Source organism: Carettochelys insculpta, chromosome 13, assembly GCF_033958435.1.
Source record: "Carettochelys insculpta isolate YL-2023 chromosome 13, ASM3395843v1, whole genome shotgun sequence".
NCBI classification, from domain to species: domain Eukaryota; kingdom Metazoa; phylum Chordata; order Testudines; family Carettochelyidae; genus Carettochelys; species Carettochelys insculpta.
Window position 1 is genome coordinate 18,061,729 of NC_134149.1, and position 24,255 is coordinate 18,085,983.

Genomic DNA, 24,255 nt, shown 5'->3' on the forward strand with positions numbered 1-24,255 from the left:
CAATTCAAATTTACAGACAACAGAAATTTTAAGTGAAAAAGTTGCAAGATACTAAAATTTTTTAAAGTGCTAACTATTTTAATTAACAGACAATTAAAAGAAGTGCTGTTGGTGGTAGAATTGAAAAAGACGGGCACATACCACTACATACATATTATAATGACAATAAAGCTATCACCATTAAGCTATTAAAATCTTAAGGTAATAGTCGTAAATGTATGCATCAGGAATGGAATTCAAGTCCTAACTCATACAACATTGCTAGCCTTCCACCAATCTCTTAAGTACAGCTCCCAGACCACATTTTGCCACTTTTAGTGGTGTCTTTTCTTCTTTATTCTCAATGTAAATACTTGCACCATGGGACACCAACAGCTTTGCCTCATCCACTCTCTCTTCATCACAGGCTAAATGTCTGTAACAGGAATAAAAAAAACCCATGAGTACTATCAAACACTACCAAATCTAAAGGGCCAGTCACTAAGCCACAAATCACAGGAGGAGGAGGTAAAAGACTATGGGGGAAGAACACACACAATTTGAACATTGAACATGGACTTCAAAGCCTCCTCCCAGTCAGTCATTCCATGGCTATTAGACAGCTTGAATATTTCCCAAGTTTGCTGCCTTCTCAAGCCCAAGACCATTTGAACACTAGATTGCCTCAGCAGGGCTACTGCCAGCTTTGGAAAGTCAAAAAGCTCTTAATACTGAACCTCAGTTATGCCAAATAGCCTCCAAATGCATTGAGATGACTGTTTTTAATCAAGAATCCCTCATCAAAAATGGGGGAAAAAATATAGATTAGCAACTGCACCACTTAGAAGTATTCATCTTTTATTAAGATCGGTCAATTGGTATTAGATGTTTAAAAATATGATCTGGCACTTTTGCACAACAATAGCAAACAAAGTAATTATTTCTTAAAACACTCGAAGTTACATCCTAACTCCCCACATTCGCCAAAAAAGAGAGTTTTGCCATCACATACAATTTTACCTTAAGAATTTTCAAATGTATATTGGTCCAGGCACATGCATTTCTCATATTGGACCAACTACATTTAACTTCTGTTTGTTTGCTTAACAGAATTATAGAAATGGTCAAAGAAGATGCCTGTTACTCAAAGATTCCTTCTCTCCCTCACCTAAATTTTATATTTATAGCAAACTTCTTATTGAATATTTTTGAGAAGGCAGTCATTAAGAGCTAATAGAATAGCTTCCTCTCGCATATTTTCTCTCCTCCAGGGGGAACAGAATTGACATACCGAGTGATCTTGTTATTGTAACTAGGATTTATGCTTCACCTGGAAACATGTCGAAAAAAGTCTCCAGTATGTATTAGGCAAATGAAAAGTAAAAATACAGTGACTGGAAAAAGAGTGAAACATCTCACCACCCGTCTCCAAAGCTTTCTGAAGGGCCTGAGAGTTTGAGGATATTCACATTTAAGTAATGGAGTTTTCAGGTCAGAGAGATTAAAAAACAAGAACAGAAATGTCATATGACTTACAGAGGTGTATTCCCCTCAGAGTCCTGCATATTTACAGACGCTTTGTATTGCAGAAGGATCTGTATCATTTTTAGGTTTCCTTTGGCTGCTGCTCTGTGCAATGGAGTGGAGTCAAACTGGTCTATTGCATCGGGATCAGCGCCATTCTCTAACAGCATAACTGCAATCTGAACATGGGGGAAAAACAGACAGGAAACAAGTTCACCTAATAACCATTTTAACGGCAATATAAACAAACAGCAAGATCTAATAACAGGATACCCTACCTCTTGTCTGTTTTTGGAGGCTGCATAATGCAGAGGTGTACAGCCATTTTGATTAACAACGTTCACCTGAGCACCTTTTCCAATCAGATCTTTCACAATTTCATCGCGGCCTGCTGAAGCTGCAATATGGAGAGGAGTCCAGCCAGCCTAAAGAGGCGGGAAAAAATATTTTAAAATCCCACAATGGCAAGGAAAGAACCAACACTATTTGCAGGTCCATTTGCTCAGGTTCTCCCATTCCAAGAACTCTGGTCACCACCAATAAAATTGGTGCTAAAGGAACAGCAGAAGTATCAGGCCAATCTTGATTGCCATTAAAAGTGTAGTAAAACAATATCTGGTTTATGAAAAGATATAAGAACAACAGAATCCACTTCTTGCCCATTATTCAGGGCAGTAAGCCCCACAGACATCAATAGTACTATCTGTAGAATAAAGGTACCAGTCTAAGAATGAGGGAAAGCCCCTCAAGAAGTTTCTGAAACATTAGGTATCCCCAACCCCCACTGAACCAGCCCAGGCACCAGATACTCCCTGGCCAATGTGGGGCTTGGCCCAGTCCCACAATGTCCCCTGCCCTCTGCCAGTCCCAGCCCTGCTCCCACCCAGGACCTTGGATGTATATTACAACAGATTTCTACCTACAACTTTCTCCCAGCCCAACTTCTGCTTGCAAGCAGAACCGCAACAGGGCCTCTACTGTCAAGTTAAAGTTCAAGATCTCAGTCCCTCTCTTCAAGGTGTTGAAAGGCCTGGGCCCAGTACCTAACACATTCCCTACAATTCTAGGAGAAAGACAGTAGTAGGCAATTCTCCTCTTCACCCACTTTCTACCACAAAGGTAACGCTGCCCTCTATAGGAGACACCTTCTAGTGGAGAAGTTATGCTTCTTCAGCCTACCTTGTCTGACATACGCATAGCAGCACATACATCTTAATAAGACACCCAGAAAAACCACATGCTACACTAAACTACTCTTCCTGGAAAGAGGATGAGAATGGAGGAACAAAGTGCACAACAGATGTCTTGTCACTTGTGACACTAATGGAGGGCACTCATATTACGCTGATGAGCGTGGGGTACAAACCTATGCAGAATAAAATAGGGCAGCATTTTCCAAACTTAAAACATTTGCACACCCCTTTCAGGAGTTCGGCCGTATCAGCGTACCCCCTCTCCCAGTGCCATCCCAGCACTTATCCCCTGATTTTTAGTAATTTATTTTCTGCTGCGTACTCCCTGAAATCCTTTCGACTACCACCACTGGTACCCATATCACATTTTGGGAAACACTGGAATAAGAGTATGTCTACACTTACTAGAAGACCGACTCCTTCAGAGTCAATCTTCTGGGGTTCTATTTAACCCGCCTAGTGGGGCCACGATAAATAGAAACATCAGAGCTCTACAGTCGGCCCTAGTACTCCTCATTCCCATGACGAGTAAAAGGAGTTGTTGGAATAGTTTCTCCCTTTTACTTCCCTCTGTGTGCACAGCCAGAAAAACTGATCTTCGATCCACTGATTCCAGATATGCAATTGTCATAGCTGGAACTGCGTATCTTACATCAATTTTTCAATCACACGTAGACCTGGCCTAATATTTTAGATACCTAATAAGGAGTAGAGTATTTGTAATAATTTAGAATTACTATACATAGGAATGTGTTGTGTTACCAAATCCATAGTGGGACAGCCTCCTCGCAGAACCCTTCGCAATTAGAACATGTGATTGAATCATAAAAAATGGAGCGAGACTCAGGACTAAGCTATGGACTGAGACCATGTAGATTACCAAAACCAGCATACGTGATAGTCGCTGTAACCAAGGCATGAATCTTGGTATTCAGCCAGTTCTTCTCACTTCCTTCTGATTCCCCCCAAAAATCAGTCCATCGAGCCCAAACCTGCAGAGAACATGGTCCTGAAAGCCAATGAAGAACATTTCTAGGGATGCACAGAACTTACATCATCCTTGTCATTGACAGGCACACCCAGGCCTAACAAGAAGTGAACGATGTCCGTGTGTCCTGCTGAGCATGCCCAGTGCAGTGCTGTTCTGTGATCCTGCATACAGGAACACATGGCATGTGTCAGCTCTGGATAGACTGAGCCCCTAACACAGGGCCCTGAAGAGACATGGCAAGATAGACAATGAGAAAAATATATAGGTGAGAGTAGGGCTTTCGGTCTCCAACTAAGACAGATCGACAGGACCCCAGACTGACCACCCTGTATACCCCAGACAGCCCCACTCCCCCCCCCAGCTCAAGTCTCCAACTCTAACCCCACTGAGAGCCTGCATGGCCTAGCTGTCTCTAGCTCTGTCTCAGCTCTCCTTACCCCATCTTCCTACAGCAGGGTAAGATCCCATCCGCCCCTGTTCATGGAAGAATGACCATCAAAGTGCCTGTCTACTCCTTTGCGGCTCTCTGTGCCATAGAGGTGGTCTTCGTGCCTTACCTCACCCACAGCAAAATCTTTGAGCTCTTACTAGCCAGTTTCTGGCCAATGGGAGCTGATAGATTTTGTTGGTGGACGGCGACAGCATGTGAAGATCGCCCTGAAACACAAGGAGCCACAGAGAGTGGTTTAAGGTTGCTGGCAAGCCTGGTATTTTCCTGAGTGCACTGGCTAGGAGGTTTTTAAGTGCCTCCTGGACCCATATCTCCTCCCAGGCTGTACACTCCAATCTCCTGCCTCATATCACCACCCAAACCCTCTGCACTCTCCCCACCCCAGGGCACAATTTTCTCTCACACTCTGCATCTGCTCCTACACCACTCCCCCAGGTCAGAATCCTCTCCGCAGCTATACCCGCTCCCAGACCCTGCACCCCAATACCCTGGTCCCGATCACAAACCTCTCCTTCATCCAAATTCCCTCTCAGACCCCACATCATCTCCTGCACCCCAGGCACCTACCCTTAACTCCCTTTTACACGCAAGCTGCATTCCAGGCCCTGCACCCCCTTTACGAGTGTGCAACCCTGGACCACTTACCAAAATTTTGGAGTACCCCCCCCCCATCGAAAACAGCGCCCGCCCCTGCCCTACAGCAATCTGGTCCCTCTGGGAGTCCTAGCGACTCAGTTCTTCCACTCCCTCCCAGAGGCCTGGCCCCGCTGGAAGCCCCAGCAGCCCTAGTGGGTGGTCGCCCAGCCCAGCCCAGCCCAGCCCTCCAAGAGCAATCAGACCCTGCAAGCTGGCCCATCAGCCCAGTGCCCCCCACTCCTAGCTCAGCTTCTCCAAGCCCCGGGCCCCGTCTCCCTCCCGTGAGCCGGCCCCGCTCCCAGGCAAACACCCCGAACCGGCTCCACTGGGATCCCCGGCAGCCCAGGCTCGAGCCTCCAACACGTCGCTCCTGCCCCGAGCCCAGCCGGACCTGGTCGGTGCGCGTGGCCAGGCCGCGGTGCTCCCTCAGCCGGGCCTGCAGCTCCTCCAGCCGCCCCGCGTAAGCCAGGTTGCAAAGCTCCACGCTGGACACCGAGCCCTCCATGCCGCTGCTGCGCTCTGCCCCGCCCCCCGAGAATGGGGCGGGGCCGCAGCCTCCAGGCAGCCAGTCGGCGAAGCAGGGCGGCCCGGGGGCCTGCTGGGACTTGTAGCAAGGCTCGGGCAGGCAGCCCCCCTCCACCCTCGCCGCAGAACTACAACTCCCAGGGTGCTCCGCGGCGGCCGTCTTGTGCGTCCCTCGGGAAGCGAGGCGGAGGATGGTGACAGCGGGAGGATGGAGCCTGGTGAGGGGAGGCTGGGAGCGGCGGCGGGCTGGGGTGGGCTGAGTGGGGCTCGCCGGCCGAGGGAACGGGGCGGGGGTCCGGTGTAGGGTGGCTCAGGGCGGCGGAGGCGGGTGAAAGCCGCAGGCCCGCGCGCGTGGCGGGTCCGGCGACAGCCCGGCGGTGACGTGGTGCCGGCCGCGGCGCGCCGGCAGCTCCGGGCCCCGATCCTGCGCCCGGCTGGCAGCGGCGCGCCGGCGGTGCCGCTGTCGGGGCTGCGCTCGGGGAAGGTGCAGCCACCGCTGCCCCCGGTCCGGCGCTGGTCCGCCCCGCCGGTGACGGGCTAGTTGCGAAGTGCTCCTGTCAGTCCTGCCCTAAGGACACAGTCGACCCCGCGTCAACCCGGCCGAGCCGCGACCCCGCGGATGGCAGCCGCCGAAGGGCCTGCGGGAGCGGTTGCCTCGGCCTGGCTCCTGCAGCGGGTAGTGGGGAAGTCGCCTGGAAATGAAATTTGATTAGCTCTGGGGCCAGGTGCCTGCGGTTACCAGGTTTCGCTATATCTCGGCGGGTGACTCATCTCACTAACCCGCCTGTCCAGCCAGGTCAAAATAACGTTGACTACAAATACCAGGGAGCGTCCTTGGGTTGATTTTTAAACAGCGGCAGAGTTTGTTCCCAGGGGTACTTTTGACTTTTTACACGTGTGAAAACAAAATCACATTTATCAGTTTCGCTTTCCAGGGTTGATGTTCTTGGTTGAGCGTATTACAGTGAAAGTAAAAGGGTTACATTCAAAACTTTTAACAACAGCTTCAACATTAAAATGTTATTCACTATAATATTACATTTTACAGACCCTCAATATGGACGGTAAACTAGGTGGTGGTTTCCACATAATACAAGTTTTGGGACAAAAAAGAGAGCACAGTAAATCCACGTGTGTTGTCAGATTTAGAGATTTTTAACTGGGTGCATTTAGAAGTGTTGATAGTATGTATTTCACCGTAATCCTGTTATTGCACTCAGTGAATTGTGGGATGAAGGCCTGGATTTGTAGTGTTAAAGGGCTTTCCTAAACAGTGGTGGGGTTTTTTCGTTTTGTTTTTTTGGAGTTTTTTTGGGTGGAAAAACTCCTTTTTTTCAAGGGAAAAATATTACGTGTGATGCTCGAATGCTTATTTTCTGCTTAATGTACACTACTCTGAGGAGGGTTTGGTTGAAGCTGAAATTGCGTGTTTCCTTACGTATGTTACAGTACACCCTTAATTTAATGGATTAATGGGGAAAGGGGTGTCTGTTAAAGCTGAAAGTCCATTATGTCTGAATGATTATATTGTACCATGATCCACTGATAGTCCCAGCCCAGCACTCGCTCCTGTCCTTTGCCCCCCCCCCCCCCCCCCCGCCCTATTCTGCCCTTTCACACCTCCAGCTCCCTCTCCCAATTACCAGGGGAGGAGCTGAATCCTGGCCTGGCCCTTGCCACCTCCTGCAGCTCTCAGTGCTGTGGCTCCTCCAGCCCCAGGCTCTGAGCTGCACATGCTAAGAGCATGGTCACCCCCAGCTTGTCAGTGGGCAGCAGCCTCTGACACCATGGCTGCTGCTCAGCCCCATTGCAGGCAGAGGGGGCTGGTGCCAGTATGCTCCACACACACAGGGTTAGGGCAGGAGAGCTCCTGCGCCTTGCCGCAGTGCCACCACAAGCTCCTATGGGTCCGGCGGCGCTTCCAGCCCCGGCACTCCTAGCTGTTCTGGCAGCTTCTCTAGCCCTGGCAGCTCTGGTGAGTCTGTCGTTTATTTAGGAGGGGTTGGGGGGCTGGCAGACAGCGTCTCTTATTTCCAAAGTCTGTTATAGCAAGGTCCTTTAAATCAAGGGTTTACTGTATTTACCCATGATTATTAAAGTTAATTTAAAACAATATTTTTCACTTTTTGTGCTGTTTAATTTGAAACACTTACTCACTGTAGACAGTAAAACTTTGGTCAGTTTTGCTTTCTGAGTATAATCATCTTTGACTTCTAATTTTCAGACAGTTACAGAAATGGCACATGTTTACATTTCACTACTTTAGGAAATATTCTTAAATAATGTAAAACTTTTGTGTGACATTTTAAAAATGTTGAAGACGTTGAAGAAATGTTGAAGATTTTGCCACAACTAATTATAATTTTTTTTATGACAAATAGCCTACATTTTGGACTTAATTTATTTACTAGTTGCATTTTACCTATTAATTATTCTGAAATGTTGGCCAGAATATCAGCTTTATCTTTTTCTATAGGCACTTTGTTCAGAGCCTGTGTATTGTCTGAATCTATTACATAATCAAACTAATTTTTTTTACAGCTAGGCTATGTCTACACTACACAGATGTTTTGAAAGAAGTTCTTCTGGAAGATCTCTCCTGAAAGAACTTCTTTCGAAAGAGTGCATGCACACACCAAAAAAGCAGATTAAGAGTGATCTGCTCTTTCAAAGGGGAGTGTCCACACAGTCCCTGCTCTTTTGAAAGAGCAGGCCAGGGATTGAAAATGAAGACTGTTCTTATGGAAGAAGGGCCCTGTGGAGCGTCTACACGTTTTCTTTCAAAAGAAGCTTTTGAAAGGGGGTGCTCTTCCTGAAAAGGGAAAGAAAGGGAGTGATTTCAAAAGGAGCACTATGTTCTTTCGATTTGCTTTCAAAAGGATGCATTTTATGTGTAGATGCTCCATGGGATCTTTCGAACTTGCTATTGTAGACACAGCCCAAGAGTATTGGCAGTATATAGTTGCTGTTCATGATGATTAGGAAAGAAAGGCACATGATTAACCTTATACACTTGAGGAGTCCTGTTAAATTAATTGAGATTACTTGTATTTTCAAGATTGGATCATAAATTGTAAACTCCTTGGCTGTGTCTACACAGGCACGAATCTTCAAAATAGCCATGCTAATGGCCATTTTGAAGATTACTAATGAGGCGCTGAATTGAATATTCAGTGACTCATTTGCATTAGGATGCTTCCAGCCGTGGTACTTCGAATGCCCGCGGTTCAGCGCAGCTACATGGGGTTCCTTTTCGAAAGGACCCTGCACGTTTCGAAATCCCCTTATTTTGTTCAGCTGAGCGAAATAAGGGGATTTCAAAATGTGCGGGGTCCTTTCGAAAAGGAGCCCTGTGTATCTGTGCCAAGTCACAGGCATTTGAAAGTGGTGCTAATGCAAATGAGGCATTGAATATTCAATTCAGCACCTCATTAGTAATCTTCAAAATGGCCATTAGCATGGCTATTTCAGAAATTTGTGCCTGTATAGACACAGCCCTTGTGACAGGACCATGTCTTTTTTTGAGTTTGTACTGTTTCTAGCAAAATGGGCAATTCTGAGTAGAGGCTATAAGACTATAATAAAAATATTACATGGACTTAAAATATTTAGTATTTATATTTATTGTTTAACATTTAAACAGCACTTCATTGCATCATCATTGCAAATAAAAACAATTGCTTAGTTTTACAGCTGAAGAGTGGTGGGAGGCTGTGGAAATGAAGAAATAATAGAATGAATCAATATGTGTTCCATTTATTCATCTTCCAGTAAGTAGGTGTTATGTGGAATAATAATGTATTTTCTGAAGCAGGAGATCCTAAATCTTTGTTTGTTAGACGAAGGCCACCTACATTACAGACATGCTGAATTTTAAGGAAGAGTATTGACATCGAAATGAGTGGAACTGTTCATGTGCTTAGTGCAGGATTGGGGCATAAATTGTTCATAAGGACTTTGGGGTGAAAGCCTAACCTCACTGAAATTGGTGGTAAAAGCTCCCAAATACTTCTATAGCATTAGGATTTCATCCTTGGGTTTAGGGCCCAGGTACCAGTCATGGTGTGCCCCAGAGTCTCTCGAGAGTTAAAATACAAAATCACAAAGAATACTCTCCATTTTAATGCCATTGCATGTGGGAAAACAGGGTACAGTAAATACTGTTGCCAAAATGAAGCATTGGTCAGAAAACCCCAAACCCTGCACTAGATCACTGGTTGGCGCTAGTTCCTGTATAAGAACTCAAAGAGCTGCAACAAGAACAAAGGAAGCACAGTGGAGTTTGAACTTTCTGTGTTCCCCTTCAGCTTTATCTAAGTATGAAAACCAGATCACTATCTTATCGGAATACTTAGAAGAATTTCCAGAAACAGATGGGTCAGTGTGGATCTTGGGAAGGCAACACCACCTCAAGACAGGTATGTTTATAATGAACAGCCAGCTATAATTTTCATGGTTGATATGCCACAGTGTTTTTCAGCGTTCAGAATATTATCATGGCATAAATTCCAGAAAACAAAAATAAATTTGTTTCTAAAAAGTAGAATAACTATTATATACAGTAATTGTCACCTTTGTTTGAAATTAGCTGATGGGGTTTATCAGTTAGGACGAAAACATTCTTACAAGTTAACTTCTCACCAAGAAAGCTGGAGTCCTGACAATCCCCTTTAAAGTTTTTCCTATAAGAAAGGAGCAGGTAGCTGAATATCTGTTGTAGCTCATTTTAAAGCTAGATGTGGTGATCCACCAAGCATCAGTTGTATCAGTAGTAACTTTATAAACCAGAAGCATATGCTGAAGCCACATGCTGTTAATGTTAAATGGCATTTTAAAATACAAAGTAAATGCAATGAATAGGTAATTGAGAGTATCAGGAGACCAAACAACTAAGCCTGTACAGTAGTACTGACAATAACAAATCCGCTATGCTGGATGTATGAATGTCTTGCAACCTGAAGTTCTCAGCTGAAACTGGCTTTAAGAATTAATTAATGAAATTTGATGTTATCTTTGAGATGCATGTTCCATTTTCATTTGATAAAAATAGTTACTTTCTCCAGAACCTGTCCCTGCAGTGTAATTACAGCATAATACTCTAGCGCACGGGTGGGCCCCCTCAGGAGGGGGCATGAAATTCTGTAAGCATAATTGGCTGCTGTGTCTGAGGCTCACCCCTCTCACTAAAAGTGTTGGAATGTGTTATTGTTTTTATGTATGTGTATTCTCATCTATGTTCCAATTAATAAAGTTTTTACATTCTGCATATTTTTTCTTACATGTGCCAAAAGGATTTCTTTTCGTATGAACATAACTGAAATTTCCTTTGGTTTGGATTACATCAGATGGTTTGTGGGGCCCTGCTAATTGCTGGGATCAGAAGTGGGCCCAACAGTCTGCTCACCCCTGCTCTAGCAGGAATGAGAATTCAGGACTGGTTTTTGTTCCTGGGAGAGTGTTTGAGGTAGCATCTCGTGTTGCATTTACTGGACCCTGGCAGTCAACTCAGTTGTGGCATGTATAGCCTTGGTTGAAGAATTCTGATGATGGCTAGAAGGTCAAGTCAGCATGATCCAATGAAGAGATAAAGGCAGTAAATAGTTAGGTCCTCAGAAACTGTACAGTGTCTTTGAGAGAATCCTGGAAATTTAAAAAATGCTTTAATTTTTAAAATAGGGGAGATTAAATTTTGTCTAGGATAGGAAACAGATCATAGCTAATGTGACAAAAAATTTCCACATACTCCTGTTAGGGAAGGAATGGGTGGGGAAAGATTAGGTTTGTCTTTTCAACCCAGCAAGGTCTATCTTCTGAAATTTGCTGAGAAATTGCCTACATCTCTGATATCTCCAGCATGTCCTGGCTTTTGAACAAAGGCCCAAGATTGTTTTTTGTATCACTTAAGTGGTTAGGAGCTCTTTGTGTGACTTTTGTGGTCTTCCCTTCCCAAGAAGTAGCAAGATTCTCACAAGTCTGTTGGACATGCTGCTAACCTTTCCCTGTGGTATTCAGGGTTAATATTCTCTACGGTGGGGAAGTCCTTGAAAATGTGTGTGAGAAGAGAACTTGGAAAGGGGACGTTTAACTTTTTTTCTCCCTGCAAGCCTTGTTCCTTTAAATGCAGAAGAGGATTCAGTGGAGGAAGAAGAGACTATGCACTTAAGCTCAGCCTTCCTCCTCCAGACCAAAACTGATCCCTTTTAGTAGAAATTTTCCATTTCTTCTCCTGTCTGTTGTTTTGTTTGGAGGTGATGTTTTTAAATAGTAATAGTGATTCAGGTTTAGCTTAGCTACTCTATTAGTCATCAAAGGTTAGTAAGCACTTCATGCTTACCCAGTAGACTTTGTTTAGTTGGAATATGAAGAGTGCTTTGCATATTAAAAGTGATACATAAGTGTTATTTCTATATCTGAAAGTAAATAGACATCTCCTGTATATTCAATATGTTGTGTTTAATGCCAAATGAGCTTTGCAGTTAGGAAGTATGTTAAATTCTGCTTTTTTTTCTTAATTCCAGACAAACCTAATTTATTATTAGATATAAGTGCTCGTCTGTGGTTCACATATAGAAGAAAATTTGCTCCAATTGGTGGGTAAGCTTTAGGGTGAACAGCCCAATTTTTCTGTAGAATTATCTAGTTGGAAATAAAATTGTGAGAGGAGTCAAATTATTGTATATTAATTTACTGACTGCTAAATTGTTAGAGTACTTAGAGGTATGACTCTCCTCCTTCCGAAAACAAAAATGAAATAATAGGCCAATTTCCCTAGTACTGAAAGCTGTGCTCACTTATAACAATCCAGTGGAGAACTTGGCCCCTGTGTTTATACAAACAGTGGAAATCATTTGAGAAACATTCATTCACCATTATCTTGTGCACAGTAGATCTGTTGTGCAAGAAATGTCTAACCTGTTTATTCACATACTAAAAATGATTCAACATTAAAGGAATAAAAAACATCTACTTGAACTTTCTGGTTAAATTAAATTTATTTCTCAAATCATCACCAAAGAAAAGTTTGGATTAGGTAGGCTGAGGGATTGGTAATGGGATATAACATCTTTACCTTTAGTTTACCAGCTTAAATCTAGTCACGTGGGTAGAGCTCCAAATCTGTTATTTCATGGTCTCTGCCATGATTGTGAAAACCACCACCACAGTTGGCATGAGTGACAAAACTACTGGCAATCTTATTAGAGAGTAAATACCTTTCACTATTAGAGATAGTCTTTGCGCTGCAGAGTTATGCAGATTGATGGAAAAGCATAAGATGCTTTCATTGTCACTGTCCATACTCTGTTGATAGACTTACAAGGCAGTCAATTTGGCATCTTTACCTAGCACTAAATGAAATAGCAACAAATAAAGGAAACTCTTGGAATTTATTAAAATCCACTTCTTGGTGCAGAATTGTGCATAAAAGTCAAAGCATTTAATTAAAACTAATTTATCTTTGTAGTCCTCATGATTGTGAAGGAAGCCTTATAACATAAATAAATAGAAAACATTGTCTTCCTGAATATACAGACTACCCAAAGCAATAGCTTGGAAAGACATGACCTTTCCTAATATTCTTAATAGATTCTAATTATTTCACTACGTCTAGTGTTCTTAGCTCCCCAGTCCTAAATTATGTCCAGTGTTTCACCAGATACCCCCGATTCTAATCCTCAGAATTTATATAGTACATTTACTTTTTATCTGCGCATGCATATACTTGTAACACAAACTGAAAATGAGGGACAATTGTGTGCATATATTTTGAATGTATGATTACATTACTCTTTCCTTATTGAACGCCATTAATTCCATTGTGTTACACCTGCGTCTTTGTTTTTGTTATATAGTGCTCATAGGCCTGGCTTAGCACAATGTAGAGAACCCCCATATAGGTAGAGCCCTGCACAAATACAAAATTGGTACCTGCTTCTGAAAAATGATCAGCATATATATCTATAGATATAAAGCAAATATTTGCAAATTTGCAGGGTTGTAAATGCAAAATTTGCACACATATCTGTAAAAAGGAGTCAAAGATATCCGCATCCACACTCGCAGAGGCAGACATCTGTGGCCATAAAGAATATATCCATGGATTTTCAGGGCTCTACATATAGGCTTGTACATTTTATCCTGGAAGTTGGCACAGTTTGTTAAAGGGCTTTATATGGTTGCTTCTTTCCTAACTTCTACTATGGGACAGATCCTGACTGCTTATCTAGAAGCCAGACATATGGTAAAAATCTATCTTTATTAGTTTCTCTTCATCTGCAGGGTACTTGTTAAGGAGCCAGACTTTTCTTGATTACCTACATATCAACAATTTGATTTTTGTGATATTAATATTAGGCAAGAACCCATATTAATTGTAATAATTCTTGTTATTAATAGGAGGCACAGGCCCTTCTTCTGATACTGGCTGGGGTTGCATGCTGCGATGTGGACAGATGATGCTGGCACAGGCTCTCATTTGCAGGCATTTAGGAAGGGGTGAGCATACTGTTACTTTGTGAAATATGTTAGGAGGCTCTTTGTTGTATGAGTGGCATTCAGCTTGGGCATGAAAGCCCAGTAACAATAGACATCAGCTGGGAGATGTAGGACTAAAGTAACTAGTGAAAGTCTCATTCAAATGGTGGGTGGAAATTACTAGTAAATTGTCTTCAGAAAACAGGAAACGGTTAAGTGCTTCATTCTGACCCAGCAGTGTGAGTAGTTTTTGTGGTTAAGCAGAAAAGGAAAAAAACTAAGGGGATACCAAGTGGGACTCCTGTTTATTACTTGCTGGAGCTTAGCATGACAAATAATGAGGTTGGTGTCCAGGTGGAAACTGCTGCCATTTGACTGATTTCCTGTCATTTTGTTCATTGTTGGTGGTGCTCAAATTGCATGAGTTCAGGGGTGGCCTACCTGTGGCTATTTGAGCCATTAAATGCAGCTCCTCCTTGGGACTGCATGCTGGGAATGCCATCCGCCACTCTGCACACACACCCTGCCACTTGGTGGGAGAAGCACATGGTGGCAGCTCAGGTGAATTGCCAGCATCAAATTTGACCGGAGGATTGGGGTTGCCTGGCTCTGGTGGCGTGCATGGTTAGAGTGTGATGGAGCTGTAGGTGCCTGGTTCTGGGGAGTGGAAGGGCACTAAGTTATAGCAGAGAGCCAGGGATGCCTGGTTGGGGAGGAGGGGAAGAGGATTGGGTTAGAGTGGAGGGCTGGGTTTTTTTTTATCTATCTATATAGATATGTTATCTCTCTCTATACATAGACAGATACATGAAATAAATAATAACATGGCCCTTTTCACTCTATCCATGTGGCTCTTATTCCGTAAAGCTACAGCTACACTGTCTCCCTAACTCTAAATAATTTATGCAATTTGCATATTCCACAACAGCAACTATAGCCTAACTGGTTGGTACCCCGTAGTAGTTGCATTAGAGGCAAAATAAAGTACAATTCTAGGTAGCTTGATGGCTTCTCTCGGACACTAACAGAAGTGGGTCTAATAAAATATGACATCACCCACTTGGTCTCTTTAATATTCTGAGACCAACGTGTCTATGCTACTGCAGACTACAGGCAAATATGCAGTTGTCCTCCCTGCCTCCAGACGAAAGCCCCAAGCTTGCAACAGAATTCACTAAGTGTGGACCTATATACCTGTCTGAGCATTCTGGGATCACAGCCAGGGTAATGTTAGGTTTGGCCTACGTATAGCAGGGATGGGAAACCACAAATAGTGGGTGGACCGCATGACTGGCCCTCTTTCACCTCAGTGGGCTGCAACAGCTAATCTGTGGCTTCCTGGCTCTGTGGGGGTGGGCGGGAACAAGGCTGGAGAGTGATTCAAGTGATTTGCACAGCGTGAAGGTGCTGGGTGGGAGGGAAGGGAAGTAAGTGTGGGACTCTTGTGCTCCATTTTTAACTTTATCCATTTCTACACTGATAAAAACCGGTAGGCAAGTTCTTATTATCTCCTTCAAGATTTTTGTTAAAACTTCTTTGGTGGGGTTGTATTTTAGGAAAGCAGTCCCTTCCTTGGGATGGTACTGTTTAACTGGTAGGGACTGGACCTGCGCCCCACCTGCTGCGGGCAGGGGTTGCTTCAGCCCCGGAGGGCCACCATGGGCAGGGACACTCCAGTCTGGCCAGAGCAGTCCCCCATCTGCAGGGATCGAGGGGCAGGAGGCCTGGGCTCCCAGCTGGGCTGGAACAGCCTCCCAGCTGCTATGCCCTTTAATTAGATAACCAGTTAAATGGGATTTTACATCCCTATCTCCTACATTTTATTTTATTGCATTCAGGAAAAAATTCCACACCTGACCTATGGCAGAACAACACAACCTTCCTATTGAGAGAAACAGTGATTATTACTTGGCATCTTCAGGACCTTTTCTCCTCATTAACTTAAATAATCTCCTAATGCTGCCTCCAGGACCAAACTTTTTTCAATACAACTGATGTAAATTGGAGGGGGGAGTGTCACTCATGATTGTGCAATATAAAATGCTAAGCAGAATTTGAAGTATGTGAGTTAATCTGTGTAACTTTCCCTGTAAGATTGGCATTGGGAGAGACGCAAAAAACAACCTGAGGAATATCACAAGATCTTGCGATGCTTCCTAGACAGAAAAGATTGCTGTTATTCTATCCACCAAATGGGTAAGGGCAGGTATCCTCAGCCTCGTCTGCCTCAAGTTGGAGATCTTTAAGCTATGTTAATTCATTTTAAAATATGTAATAAATCATAAAACAAAGATTATGGTGACAAAGTGGAGAAGTGTGCCTATATAGCAGAATTAATGCATACCAAATGTATACTGAGCTCTAAATCCAGCCTCAACAATAGCAATAACAACTAAATCTGGATAAAATATGTGACTCTGGGGCACCAGACTTAATGTTATCAAATTAGTGCTTGCCAGCATAGGCTCTCTTGATTTGGTCCCCAGCTTGTAATGAGGGGTGCTTGTAGTCGAAATGCAGTTTTGATTGGGGTGGGCAATACTTGTTGCTGGGGGTGACTCCATGAGTTTTGGAAAGCTGTTGGTGCTTCACATTCCTTATTAATGAAATCACTCCCCTTCCATTGCAGGGGCCAGTAAGATACAGCCCATGGGCAAGATCTGCTGTCTGGCCTGCATACTATTATATCCCACTGCAGAGGTAGCAGTGGGGGCTGGGAGCCGCGGGCTTTTTAACTAGCCACAGTAACCCCATGAGGCATGGTAGTGGTGGGGGCTGGGAGCCTTTAATTCACAACAATTGGAAGGGTTCCAGGCTTGCAGCTCTCAGTCCCTACTACTATCATGCCGCTTGGCCACCAGCTGGGGTACCTGTGGCTATTTCAAAAGCTGTTACCCCTGCAGCCAGACATAAATAGTATACGGGCCAGATGTAGCCTGTGGGCCAGATCCAAGTGTTAGGTGGATCAGGTCCTGCCAGCCCACCCCTTGTTTAGAGGCTTCTTTTTAATTACAGAAACTTATCTTTTTTACAGCTCTAAAAAGAGAATAGATAGCATATACTTCAATTGTACATAAATATTTTACAATAGTTCCAGAATATATACAACATAGTATTAATAGGATGTGCAATTTAATATATGTTGTCACCTGATATTTGTGCTCTTTTGTGTGTGTGTGCGTATGTGTTTTGTTTCTTAAAAAAAACAGCCCAGATGGGTGTAGGAGAGGGGAAGTCGATTGGAGAATGGTTTGGACCAAATACTGTGGCACAAGTGCTAAAGTAAGCAAAACATACATATGTATTTACTCAGAATAGTTCAGCTCCAATGCAGCATGGCTGCTTAAGAGTGATGACAGCTATTTCTGAATTTGTAAACAACGTAAAGTTTAGAGGCATTGTCTTAGACCCATGTATAGTCTGAATTGTGATCCTGCTTTTACTTGATTATATACAAGGATTATTTGAGGCACAGATGTCCCATATGTTTATAAGCTGTAAGTGTCCAGATTTTGAAAATAGATTATACTTATTTATTTACACTGACACTTTAAAAATAACTTACATTTAAATTTCACTGCTTTAACTAGAGTTTACCAATGAAACCAATATTGTGAATTACACCAGAGAAGGGTAAAGTGGTGTATATTAATTTAAGGATGTTCTTTTGAATCACGTAAAAATAGTATAGGGCACCCAGCACAGTGACTGCCACTTAACCTTCTTTTACAAATTTCCTTCCTTCACTTGATCTGGGACTGACCTTTATGAAAATTTCTGGGCCGACAAACACTTAAAAACATCTGTAGTCCCACTGAACTCCGTAGAACTACTCATGCATAAACTTAGTCACATGCCAAGTAGACTGCAAGCTCTTTGAGGCAGAGACTGTCTTTTTGTACTGTGTTGTACAGCACCTAACACAGTCAGCTCCTGGGTCATGACTAGGGTTCCCTCTATTTTTTTCATCCATGGGCAGAATAATTTTTTTTTTTTTATATGTGCACAAAGGCATGTGCAGACATGCATCACCAGTGGAAAAACATGTTGCTGGCTCTAGACATTCTTCTAGTCAGCTGAGCAGCACCTGAACCTCTGCTGGGCCACTGTCCAAGTGCTCATCTTTCAGGGAACGCAGGTCATGCCAGTGACTGCAACACAAATAATAATAATGTAACTCATACACAGAGCTAGAGTGCTTTGCCTTTGGCAATGAGCCAAGGTGTTTTTCACACCACAGATTATTTCACCTTCATGCTCTCTCTCTACAGTCTTTTCTACGTAATAATTATACTAAAAGGACTTATGAAAAATACAACAAAAGCTTTTTTGACAAGCCCTTCTTTACATATTCAAAAGGTGTCTCATGGCATTGAGTGCCAAACTACACTTTTAGCTTCTGAATGGCAATACTTTCTCACTGATTACTACCTTAATGTTTTACAGAAAGCTTGCTTTATTTGATGAATGGAATTCCTTAGCAGTTTATGTATCTATGGACAACACTGTGGTCATTGAAGACATCAGTAAGTCATGAACACTGGTTCTCACTTTAACTAGAATTTCTGATTTGCCACATTCCCTGAGAAAACGTAGTTATAAACAAAATGCATTTTGAGTTTTAATTACCCTATTTAAGAAATAAGATTAGCATATGACACTTCTTGGGGTACGGGTACCCAGTAGTGTGCATTGTATTGTTACCTCCTTCTCTAGTAAAAGCTGTCTTTGCTCAAGAAAGCCTACAGTTCTAAAGGTTTGGTTAATTTACTAGATGAAGTGATATTTATCATTTCGTAGTATCTATATGAGCCCCAATGTATCCCTGTAAGCTGGCACCCTTGTCTTTGTCTGCCAGGATTACTCATTGTAACAGCTACAACATACACATTGCCCTACTTAAAAACTGGGACAGTCTGTAAGAAAGAGCTCTGAAAAAGCACCTCAATTTTCCATTCATTTTAAACATATATAATATAGTCTCTAGAGCATTGACAAGTCTCTCCTCCTTGCTTCCACAGAGAAAATGTGTTGGTCCCCTTCTCAGAGCAGCAGTGGTGCACATGGCAGCTCACTCTCCCACAGAAGTGCTCTCTGTCGAAACAAGAACCCAGCAGGGTTTTGCTTAACCTGGAAACCTCTCTTGCTTATTATACCTCTACGACTGGGGATAAATCATATTAATCCAATATACGTTGATGCTTTTAAAGTAAGCTGCTGTCCCTGAAGTGATTGTTGTGCTGCATGTCATTTGCACACAGTTTAGATATTTGTGATACCAGCATACACAGGACAACTAAAATTTCATTTTTTCCCCTTTGAATCTCTAGGAGTGTTTTAAGATGCCACAGTCTTTGGGGGCATTAGGAGGGAAACCAAATAATGCCTACTATTTCATAGGATTTTTAGGTAAGGAAAAAAAAAATTCCAGATAAGTTGATGGGCTAAGGGGCTGGGCCTGGTCTGAAGAAGTATCAGGAGGCTTAAAACTAAATCACTAGGAAATGTATTAAAGGAAAGAGATAAGGGGAGCAGAAGAAATGGATACTTAGATAACTCTAGAAAAATATACCATGATCTTTTATAGGAAAGGTAGAGTGAAGCTGGATGTAGAAATAAGTAACATCAGCAAGACTAACGTGATAAGAAAGACTAGTTGAATGCTATTTGGCAAATATATTAGATGTCACTAGTATGGAGTCCTTTATTGTTTCTTACTCTGGAGCCCTACATCTTTTTTCTTTGCTTCACTTTTTTCTTCAAGTGGTATAACTCAGCATTTTCCTGATTCAAAGCTTGCTTTCTTTATTTCTGCTCATTTCTTTAACTTCACTAGATCTTGCTGTCTTTTAAAGTTAGCCTTGCATAAATGTATTTTATCACTTGCTTTCCTTTGTCAGCTGTCTAGACCTAATCTTTTTGAGACTTCACCCTATTTGATTCATTATGAATAATTGTTCTCTGTTTATCACTTATAGGACCTATTTTCCAATAAAACATGTCGGTATTTTTATTCCGCCCTCATTGTTTCAATCTCTTAGCAAGCCTAATATGAAACAATGTTGAAACACCTAACTCTAAACTGCATTTGTGGTCTTTGTAGGTCCTGTGACCTGTAGAATGGTAGGGTTTACATTTTAAAATTTTTTAAAGTGTTTATGTTCAGTATAGGAAACAAAGGAAAATACAGGTCAAAACAAAAAGCTAGTCAATCACCCCAGGAAGCTATACAGATACAGTGTCACAATGTGTTGCTATTCCTGAACTTCCCATTTTCATATTACATAGCTAGCAAAAGTCTAATCAGTCTTGATCATTGTGATGATATAACATCTATCGTACAAGTCCACCTTAAGTGAGACTACAAGCTATTAAATGTGATTCAATATATTTTACCTGCACAGGAAATGAGCTAATCTATTTGGACCCTCATACCACTCAGACTTTTGTAGATTTGGAGGAAAATGGTATGGTTGATGACCAGAGCTTCCATTGTCACCAGACCCCACATCGTATGAAGATCATGAATTTGGATCCCTCTGTAGCATTAGTAAGTGTCAGAAAGAAATGTAGCATCATCTTCTATTAGAAAACATCACGTAAGTGCTAATAAGGGTAGTTGTGCATTTGCTTGAGCAGAATCTTGAATGACCCCCAAAATTGCTTATACACAGAATTTATCCTTATTGGTAAACTGTATAGTAATGATGCTGAGATTATATTAATATTACTTCCAGTAGGAAACTGGATATTTGAATGGGTGGCTTACTATTTTTGGGAAAAGAGAAACCTCCATTTTTTATTAATTCCAGTCCCCTGCACTCACAGCAGGAACTGTCACCATCCCTGGCAGATTTTTTTTTTTTTTTTTTTTTAAATCTTTTGCCCCAGATCCCAAAATGGCTTCCTCAGAGACTGAACTCACAATCCTGGGTTTAACAGGCCAATGCTCAAGAGCCATTGTGGTGTAGTGGTTGAAGCAGGAAATTTAAATCAGATTTCCTGTGTTCTGCAGAAGTTACTTTCTCATCCATCTATTAGTAGTTACAGTACAGAATACTTCACAGGAATATTACAGTGCTTAATGACCCTAATTCTCATTCCAGTTACTCGCACTGTTAACATCACTAAGGTCACTCTTCATTTTCTTCCTCTGTGTAAGATCAGAATTGACCCAATGTTTGTAAAGTGCTTTGAGTTCCTGAATCTGAACATGTTATTGATAATGTCACTTTTATTGGGAAATTATTTGCTTGTAGTGAGTAACTGCAAATTTCAGATGGTGAAAAGCACAGTCCAGCAGGCCATTCAGTAATATAACCAAGAGTCTGATATGCACAACACAGCCAGTCTCTTGATAGTGTCTTCTATATGGCAGTTCATCCCCAATGGCAGGCTTCAACATGCAGCCAGATGAACAAGTGTTCTGAATAGCTATGGCCCTGTTGACTTTGACAGAGCTTCAAATATTTGCATTCTGGCAGAGCCCACAGGCCTCAAATGGAGATTTGCTTTAAGCACTGTACAAACATAAGACAGTCATTGCCCTAAAGAATTTATAAGCTTAATAGAGAAGATGGATGAAAAGGCAAAGGGAAACAAGATAAAGCAGAACATCCAGCATGATGAGTGGCAAATGTTATGTCAGTTCCTTGGTTTTTTTTGACTTTTTTTTGCTTGTGCTATTTGCTTTACACCAGTTCAGGACCTAGCCCTTATTCTGATACATACTTTGGGTCTTACGCATGATAATAGTATGTGCTACTGCAAAACAGTGGCTTAATTCTGCCTTATTTGCTAATATTGCATGTAACTTGCAGAGGAAGAATTTTATACATGTGTTTCCCCCCTTCAGGGCTTCTTTTGTAAAGAAGAAAAAGACTTTGATAACTGGTGTAGTCTTGTACAAAAGGTAATAATGGGATACTCTTTTAATTTAATCTGCATCAGGTTAGGCACATTTTACCAACAAAAATGTAAATGAAAACTCACCATAAATATCTGTCAGCACACAGCAGCTAAATGAGTTATGAAGAATAATATATAAGGGAAGCGAAATACTGTTGAGGTGCTAAGATTATGTAGCACTTTGAAAACTAGGTCACCCTATCATTTGGAAAATACGTGTAAAAATTGATAATCTATTTAGCTGCTAAAAACACAGCCACTATTTTTAAAAGTCAGTTTTTACTGAATGACCAATTAACGCTGTTTGTGGCTAGTTCTTTTCCTGAGACTTCATATTGGTATTTAATGGTGATGTATTATTAAATACCCCATGCCTGTTAGTTAACTTGCTATATACTTAGTCATTGGCCTGTAAGGGACTGACTCCCTTCAAATTAACAGGAGCAAATTATATTGTTCATCCAACAGGCAGTGCTTGGCCACTTGCAGGACAATGCTCACATCGTGCATGGTCTCAACTTACTGTGGGAAGTAGTAGTAGACTGAGGGCCAACTGACTTCAAATGCTAGAAAATATTTATTCTTAAAACAGTTTTTTCCCCAGGAAGGCAGCTCGCAAATGTATTTGTTTAAAAAAACAGGTTAACAACTCATCTCACATCAAAAGTTGTCCTTCAAAATCCTTTACTTTTTGGAGCTGCTCTGTTTGTCCTTTGCTTTTATCACCCAGTAGTGCTTTTAATTGCAAGGATCTAATTAGGAGTAATTTCCCTGATATTTTCAAAGGTAGGAAAATGGTATGGTCTCAGTGCCACTTCGCTGCGCATAGAACAAAAATTGTAGTTGTGGGGGCATCAGAGTGAGTAACATAACGTGACTGACAAATTGTGGTAGCACTTGAGAGATCTATTTTCCATGCATGTTTCTGACTGAAGAAATTCACCACATGTAGATCTGTAAAATAACTTGTAATGAGGGATGCATAAATTGTAACAGGATTTCATTTCATATGTGTATGGTCTTGTGTGTGTGTGTGTGCGTGCACGCGCATGCATGCACATGCACACATCTTTAACTGGCCAATCAAGTAGATCTGTTGTTGGACACTGCATTAATGTGATACTTTTTTAAAAAAAAGTGCTTTATCCTTAGGAGATACTAAAGGAGCAGAGTCTTCAGATGTTTGAATTAGTCCAAAAGCATCCAGCACATTGGCCTCCTTTCATACCTCCAGCAAAACCAGAAGTAACAACAACAGGAGCAGGTACAGTACTGACTCAGGCAGACTACAGTGTGACAATATAGTCCTCACTTTATGGGCAGAGTGGAGCAGCTGTGCTTTACAAAGTGTCGTGCACGCTCAATGTGATTAGATAATCCATTCATTAATACTGATAGCAACTTGATCAGACCTAATTACAAAATGTGAAATGTGATTTCCAGCAGACAAAGTATCTTGCCCTAAAAGTCTTCAAAAGTGAAAAGCAACAGGTATGTATATTTAGAATTTATTCTTGTTTTCTTTTTTTTGGCAGAGCTTATTGAATCTACCGATAAACTGTTTGAGCTGGAAGAAGAATTTGAAATCCTGAGTGTATGACGGAAGCTATGGTGATTTTTCTGTGTTCAGCACATTGCATTGACTTTATACAAACAGCCATTCTAGCCCACAAGTGCCTGAAATTTATGGACAACAGAGTATGAAACCATAGCAGCACCCAAAACTCAAGACCGACTTAGTTTAACAAGATATTTCCTGTGTGGAAAGAGGAGCAAAGAATCCATCACCAGACACTTAAATGGAATCTCTGCTTCCAGCATGCATCTTATTTGAAGATAGATGGACCTTTTGAGGTGAAGGCAAAAACAATATATTAAAGACTATGGTATATCACTGGTACTACCTTTTGAAGATAAGGATGACCAAAATGGATTCTTGCTCCCATATATAGTTGTGTGGTTCTTAAAGAAAGCAAAATGGCATTGAGTTAAGGGAGGATGTTTACTTCTGTTCCTTCTTGTGGGCTGCATTGTAAGAATAAAGTTCATCATCTTGTTTAAAAGATCAACTGGGTCAGGAGAAAATTGTTTCCTTGTTAAATATTTTAACATGTAGCCGAGCAACCACACTTTTTATTACACAAATGTTTCTGTAAAAGGAACTATGTCTAATGTATACACTTGGAATAGCCTTACTGTTTCTGGGAGACCTAAAATAAACAGGAGACTCAGTTAGTTGATATTGATGAGAATCACTGCTATAAATGACACATCTCACCTTGACCTTAACAGTTAGGCTGATAACTTTTGTTTCAGAGCTAAAACAAGATGTCAAAGGTGGTCTGTTGTAACTGTATCTTTTATTTATTTTAAAATAGATTTATTTACACAGGTTTCTCTGTAATGGCACTTTATCTGTGCATCCAATAAATTTCTTAAGCTTTTCATGAGCTACTTGCTATAGTTTGTAATTTTGTTTGCATAGACTGGAATAACTTTGGTGTATATTTACAAACTGATAATAGGTACATAAATTATTTAATGTCCTTGATTCTGTTGTGTTACCGCATCAAGTC

General features: G+C 41.8%; 2 protein-coding genes across 7 annotated transcripts; one reads left to right on the top strand and one right to left on the bottom strand.

Annotated features, from left to right (window-relative positions):
- On the bottom strand, nucleotides 1–5,296 carry PSMD10 (proteasome 26S subunit, non-ATPase 10). 2 transcript variants are annotated; one of them, XM_075008112.1, is made up of 5 exons: nucleotides 5,166–5,258; nucleotides 3,750–3,910; nucleotides 1,782–1,928; nucleotides 1,516–1,682; nucleotides 1–415 (listed from the first exon to the last, which is right to left on the bottom strand). In XM_075008112.1, exons 2-5 carry the CDS (start codon nucleotides 3,864–3,866, stop codon nucleotides 262–264), a joined length of 585 nt encoding a protein of 194 aa, XP_074864213.1. In that variant the 5' UTR covers nucleotides 3,867–3,910; nucleotides 5,166–5,258; the 3' UTR covers nucleotides 1–261. The 2 variants fall into 2 exon arrangements, with proteins under 2 accessions (XP_074864213.1, XP_074864212.1); XM_075008111.1 differs by having other exon boundaries at nucleotides 260–415; nucleotides 3,750–3,848; nucleotides 5,166–5,296.
- An 84-nt stretch (nucleotides 5,297–5,380) lies between these two features.
- ATG4A (autophagy related 4A cysteine peptidase) lies at nucleotides 5,381–24,129 on the top strand. Of its 5 annotated transcripts, none has more exons than XM_075008110.1 (13): nucleotides 5,381–5,517; nucleotides 9,607–9,717; nucleotides 11,818–11,889; nucleotides 13,694–13,792; nucleotides 15,866–15,967; nucleotides 16,981–17,053; nucleotides 18,218–18,297; nucleotides 18,793–18,980; nucleotides 19,102–19,180; nucleotides 20,176–20,321; nucleotides 21,627–21,683; nucleotides 22,832–22,943; nucleotides 23,215–24,129. In XM_075008110.1, the coding sequence occupies exons 1-13, from the start codon at nucleotides 5,508–5,510 to the stop codon at nucleotides 23,277–23,279; spliced, it is 1,194 nt and encodes a 397-aa protein (XP_074864211.1). In that variant the 5' UTR covers nucleotides 5,381–5,507; the 3' UTR covers nucleotides 23,280–24,129. The 5 variants fall into 5 exon arrangements, with proteins under 5 accessions (XP_074864211.1, XP_074864209.1, XP_074864208.1 ...); XM_075008106.1 differs by lacking the exon at nucleotides 5,381–5,517 and adding an exon at nucleotides 8,847–9,069; XM_075008108.1 differs by lacking the exon at nucleotides 11,818–11,889.
- The last annotated feature ends 126 nt before the right edge of the window (nucleotides 24,130–24,255 follow it).